A 6489-nucleotide genomic window follows, 5' to 3' on the forward strand; every position below is an offset into this window, starting at 1 on the left:
GCACTGCCTATGCTTTTTAATCTGAGAGTCTACCCCGCTCCCCCTCAAAAAAAAAAAAAAAAACCCACAGAATTTAGCATTGAACAATCACTTTTATGTCTAAGTATAGTTGAACATTGTCCCTTACAGGAATAAGTGTCTCCAAGTTAAATTGCTATAAATTTAGCACCTCCTTCTCTGCAGGTTTCCTCTCAGTTGCCTCATGGCTAAGGAATGCTTGATCTTGCCAGTTATGTGTGCCACAACGTTCTCATTTTTCCAGCTTTACTTTTTTCAGAGCCAGACTCAGATAACAAGCAATTATTTTTTGTTAGGGCGATATAAATAAATAAAAGAACTTTTAAAATGAAAAGTAGATCATCCGATGTGTGTGTATGCATGACCATGGATGCGTGAGGAAGCGTTGACCTGCTGTGTGTCACCCTCCAAAGATCCTTAAACAGTGGCCATTCTGTGTTTATGTAAACACACACGTGTGCACGCGTGCACAGCTGGTATCTATGGCTACCCACGTATTTGTAAGAAGCTGTTTAAACATGCATACATACATGTACCCTCTTCTGGTTCTAATCTTCAGTGTAAAAATTTAGACAACATTAGTTATATTTCCACATCAGAGTTGAAAACAGCAATCAGCAGAGCTGTGGTTTTTTGCTTGCCTGGGAAGGGATTATAGCTGCACCATCCTGCGTGTATCCCTTGGGGAAGAGGCCTGTTTCACAGCTGAGGAAATGGCCACTCAGAGAGTTGTGTGCCTTAATTGATTCTTATAAACAGTAATTAAGAAACTATGCCTTGGACTCATTCGCTCCCCAGCTGACCTCAGAATAGACTTTCCAGTTCTCATTTCTTTGCTCTCCCTGAAAATAGAAACAAAATATTTTATTGTTTATTCAGGACACAAATGAAATGAACGAAAGATAAGCCACAGAGAACATTCACCGCCGTGTTGGTGTCTCTTTCTTTCCTCTGCATGTGTGCTCCAGGTGGGAGAATTCAGGGCTCATGCCGCTGAGTGGACAGCCAATGTCACAGCCGAATTCAAAGAGACCAGGAGGCGGCTAAGCGTGGAGATTTATGACAAATTCCAGCGTGCCACCTCCATTAAACGGAAACTCTCAGCAGAACTAGCCGGAAACAACAATCAAGAGCTGACTCCTTGTAGGAGGACCCTGTCCGTGAACCACCTGACCAGCGAGAGGGATGTCTTGCCTCCCTTACTGAAGACTGAAAGTATTTATCTGAATGGTTTGACACCACATTGTGCTGGTGAAGAGATTGCTGTTATTGAGAACATTAAATAGCTCTGTCTTTGAAGAGCCTTAGGCATAGCCATAGGTGAGGACTTCCTTATGTTCTTTATGACTGTTGCTGGTAGCATTTCTTAAACTGTGCATGAGCTCAAAGCGGGGGGGGCGGGGGGGAAACAAATAGATAACACCCATCATGGTCATCTACCATCAAGAGAATTTGGAATTCTGAGCCAGCACTCTCTTTTCCATGATGCTTGTTGAATGGCCCACTGCCTTGGACAAGTGGGAAACAAGCAACGTCTGATGCCTTTTCGTGCCCAGACTGTTTTCCCCTCTTTTTTCCTAATGTGCCAAAAGGCCTCCGAATGAGTTATAATTGTTTCTGGTAATGATGTAGCTTTGAGGGATCAGCCCTTAACTTTTCAGGGTCTACCTAACTGAGCCTAGATGTATGGACCATTTATGGACCATTTATGGATGACAACATTTCTTTTTGTGAATGGCAAGAAATTCTTATGCATCCTTTTACCTAAGAAATTTCTGTCAGTGCCTTATTTTATGAAGAAACAGAACCTCCCTAGCTAATGTGTGGTTCTCCTTCCCCACTCCACCCCTAGGCTCACTTCTGCAGTCCCAGTACTCCCATTTCAGTACCACACCCTGTAGGAAAGAGTGTGTAAAATGACTGAAGTGAGGATGCCTGAAGAACGAATAGATGCCAGGTTAGAGGGACATTGAAGCAGCCCTCAGAAACCATAGCGTTAAAGGCACTGCAGAGAAACGAGGTGCAATGATGGCCCCTCTGAGTATTTACTTGACTCAGGTACCAATGGTACATAAATACCGTGTAATTATTACCAGGCCTGTTACATTGGCTGCTCCCCAGTTTTTCCTGGCAGTAGTTGGAATTTATTTACCATTTAGTAATAAAGATACATTTTTTTAAAAGACGGAAGAAGAAAATCCATGCATATAAATGATCTGACAGAAGAAAGCTGTTAAAAATGGTTGTTACTGAAGATGATTTGTGACAGTTGGTATAAATGGCCATGCTGATGAAAAGAAGATAGCAAACGATGTTACAAGCACTTGCTAATAAACATTCTACTGCCAGCATCTATTTGCTTTTTGATGTACAAGAGGCTGATGTGACTTTTTTCCTTGTGTGACTTTTGCCAGAGAAGGGAGGTGAGGCGGCCTTGGCCTTCTGCAGTCGTTCCTCTGGATTTGGGACTGAGTGTGAGAGCAGTTGAAACTGGGATCACTGTGACTTTGTACATGGAGGAGAAATGCGGATTGCGGGCGAAACTCATCTCTGCCGTTAGAGAAAAAATTAGAGAAAAAGAGGTTATAGCACAATTTAAACCTGGAGAGGTTTTGTTTTTCTTTTTAGATAGAAAAGGCTGACGAGCATTTTTAGTTTAATTTTATAGCCTGTAATTCTTTGGATGTTTCCAAGATTCAGAAGAAATTCAGTAAAAGCACCCAGTAGATTGCTGCCTTTTCCTTTATTTTCATACTTAGGTCTGTTGAACATTGTATGTATGATTTTTAAAATATGGAAAGAAAAATGATTTCCCAAAATATAATTGTAAAACTGATTTCTCTCTCTTTCTTTTGGTATCTGAATAAGCAGCATTCAGATTAAAGTCCTAAAAAGCAAGCCCATGAGTATCATATAAATAAATAAATAAATAAATAAATGCTTATTTTCCAAAATTTAAATTTAAGCTAGAAATGTAAATATTCAGTTAACTTGTTGAAGGTACTTTTATAAATTAAAAAAAAAAAAAATCTAACCAAAATTTTAGAAAGCCAGGCTCTTTTAGAAAGAAAGCTACACCCATTTCCTCAGCACCTGCTCTGAAAGCTCACATGGTGGGCTGCACCATGCGTAAACTGTGAATTGTATTGACGAATAAAGTTTGTACTTAAAGCCAGCATTTTCTGAGTCTCCTGCTTGTTGCCGAGAATTTAGATCTGACTCTGACTAAACAGAGCGCCAGGATGTCATTTTCATTCTGTGCTTTTTATGGCTTCTTCGTTAGCAATTTCAAGGAAGATTTTGATGCGCTATTCCTGCCCTCTTGATAAACGTGTGGAATGTTCTTAATGGTGGCTGCTAATCAAAAGCAAACATCCTACAATTCTGTTTTGAAATATGACCTTTAAAATAGCGTATAAACATAAGATTGTGTCTAGTAAATTATATCTATATCCAGTTTTATCACTGTTAGATTTGTCTTGACAATGAAGTGGACTGAATGCTGAACACAGGCACCTGAAGGTTATCTGTCGTAAGAAGAAAATCAGGCATTTCAGTAATATTGAAGCCTAAAGAAGGAAATTGCAAACCCGTCTTCTAAACCCCATATTGCAAATATTTGGACAATATACCTTGTCAGTAACCAAAACCAAACCAAATCCACTGCCATCGAGTCGATTCCGACTCATAGCGACCCTATAGGACAGAGTAGAGCTGCCCCATAGTGTTTCCAAGGAGCAGCTGGTGGATTTGAACTGCCGACCTTTTGGTAAGCAGCCATAGCTTTCAGCCACAGTGCCACCAGAGCTCCACCTTGTCAGTAGCTTACGTAAATTTATTTATTCATCTCTAAGCACCTCAGTAAGGAGTCCTGGTGGCACGGTGGTTAAGCATTCGGCTGCTAACAAAAAGGTCAGCAGTTCAAATCCACCAGCTGAGCCTTGGAAACCCTATAGGGCAGTTCTACTCTGTCCTATAGCATCACTATGATTCAGAATTTACTCAACAGCAGTGGGTTTGGTTTTGTTTTCTCAAGCTTTATTTAATTTTTGCAGAGAGAATATGGATAAAAAATTTTATATAGTCTACAATTTTCTAGTGAGTTTATTTCTTCATTGGACCAGTTTAAAAGTGAGTAGCTTTACCCGGAAGTATATTGGGAGGAAAATTAAGTGCTAGAACTAGCAAGGATCAGGAATAACCTGATATGTGTTCTTAGACAAGGATCCTAGGCAATGCTCTCTATCCACCTTACAACTACTAAATATTAACGTGGATCCTCGGAGTTCTTTCACTTTTTTATGTAAATCCATATACTTAGCTACATAGTTCATTTCATGCACTTTTCCCCCTACATTTTACTTCTCCAATACAGAAAAAGGTAAAACTGCTGAAGCGAAGAAGGAGTTGAATAAGTTGCCGTTTCCCCTTCAAAAAATAAAATGAGATTAGCGTGTTGGGCTTTGTTTATTTCTCAAGTTGTAAGGGATGCCTGGCGTATAAGAAAGAGTAAATTACACCTACCTGTGTCAAAAATAGGTAGAATTCGTTGATTCTTGAAGCTAGAAATCCAAAGAAACTAAAAGAAATTTTAGATATAACACCAAAAAAAAAAAAAAAAAGTTTAGACATTCTGAAGACTTGAGATAATTGTTTATGCCTAAGAACTGGAGGTCTAGGTCAAATTTTGTTTTTGTTTCTTAATTTTTTTCCCTTTTAGTAAAATAATAACTTTTTAGTGGTGTGAGTTCCTTATTAAAGTGTGATTCTAAAATTGCTTTTGTATAAAGTGTAAGATGTCTCTGAATACTCAACCCTATTAAAATTATGGTTCATTATCGTATGAATTTTGCTACAGCTTGTGTTTACTCAATGTCTTATTATTGACAAACATACCAGCTTGCACATCCTCATGTGGCCAGTGCCATGGTGGCATGGTGTAAAGATGATAACTTTTGATAGAAACTTTTGGGGTCACTTTTTGTGGTTAAACTAATAAGGGGGAAACTTTCACAAGCGCTGGGCGATTCCTTTAATCCCACGCCAATTCAATGATTTATACCCCTTTTGTTTCACATATGGTGACTTTCTCATCCATGTTTTAACTGTCGTTGTTAGTTGTCTTGGGTCAGCTCCAACTCATGGCGACCTTCTGTATAACAGAATGAAATGTTGCCTGGTTCTGTGCCACGTTCATGATCATTGGTATATTTCAATTTCTCTTCCCTAAAAAACAGGGATCAGTTCAATGGACCAGGAATTTTGACTCCCCTCTTTTGTTTTAACTCAGTACCATTTCTTTACTAAACTCCCTATTTTACTGTTTCTAAAGCCATTTATTATTTTCCTAGTATTAGTACTATACAGTACTTTTCTGTATCATGCTTGTCTCAATTTATAGGTATTTTTTTTTCTTTTTATTGGGCGTTCCTTTCCAGAGTATTTTTGTACATTTACCAAAATCTCACCGCCTAGTCTTTAGTCTGTTTCCACTGTCCCTTAGACTTGAATTTCTCTCTGTGCCCTAGATCCATCTAGCCGTCATTGAACATCTCCACTTCTCAGAGGCATCTCAACATATCCAAGACCAGTTGCATAACCTTTCCTCAGATCTGGCCCTCTTCATCACAAGGCTTTGCTATCTGGAATGCTCACTCTTCTCTTGTTCCTCAAGCTTTTTCTGCCTAACAAACTCCTACTTAACCTTTAGAACCCACCTCGGGTATCACTTTTTCTGATAAGCTTTCCCTGACACTAGGTCAAGTGCCTCAGTAATATGACCTCATAAAGCCTTGTTAATTCCCCTCAGTTCATGGTTGGTATTTGTCACTATTCTTATTTGATTAATATCTACCTTTCCTGTTAGAATGTAATTCATTTGTTTTAGCTGACTGTTTTATTCCCAGAGCCTAGGAAAGTACATATAGTAGGTGCTCAATACATATATGATGAATAAATGTGTGCAGATAAAAACATAGGTTTAACTGTTACAACCATCTGAAGAGGAGCCCTTGTGGCCCAACAGTTAAGTGCTCAGCTGCTAACCAAAAGGCTGATGGTTCGAACCCACCAGCTGCTCTGTGAGACAAAGACCTGGCGATCGACCTAGTGATCTGCTTCCATAAGAAAGAAAACACTACGGGTCAGTTGTACTGTGTCACATGAGGTCTCTGTGAGTCGGAATCAATTCGATGGCACCTATCAACAACAACCGTCTGAAGTATCCTTGTGAGTAAGTATCCTAAATTTTCTCAGCTCCACAAATAAATTTACCAGTCCTACTGGCTTAGTAGTAAATGTGATACAAAGAGCAGTTATTTCCCCTATTAACTAAATAACAAGCTGGTACTAGTGTGTGTGTATATATATATATATATATCGTTTATATTTATATATAAATGTATATATGTATTTTCAACTTGAGGGACTGATAGTTTCTCATTATACATACACAGTTATGCCTTATAAGCA

General features: G+C 38.9%; 1 protein-coding gene across 4 annotated transcripts in view; it reads left to right on the forward strand.

Annotated features, from left to right (window-relative positions):
* Nucleotides 1-4684, forward strand: part of KCNK2 (potassium two pore domain channel subfamily K member 2) — a 237172-nt gene extending 232488 nt beyond the window's left edge. For 3 of the 4 annotated variants that reach the window (XM_049868569.1, XM_049868570.1, XM_049868567.1), the window contains exon 7: nucleotides 987-1406. In XM_049868569.1, coding sequence (XP_049724526.1) covers nucleotides 987-1304 — 318 coding nt within the window. In that variant the 3' untranslated portion in view covers nucleotides 1305-1406. Of the gene's footprint in view, nucleotides 1-986; nucleotides 1407-2432 lie in introns of those variants that run through there. The other variant, XM_049868568.1, reaches the window with a different exon arrangement.
* The last annotated feature ends 1805 nt before the right edge of the window (nucleotides 4685-6489 follow it).

This window comes from Elephas maximus, chromosome 24 (genome assembly GCF_024166365.1).
Source record: "Elephas maximus indicus isolate mEleMax1 chromosome 24, mEleMax1 primary haplotype, whole genome shotgun sequence".
In the NCBI taxonomy this organism is placed as follows: domain Eukaryota; kingdom Metazoa; phylum Chordata; class Mammalia; order Proboscidea; family Elephantidae; genus Elephas; species Elephas maximus.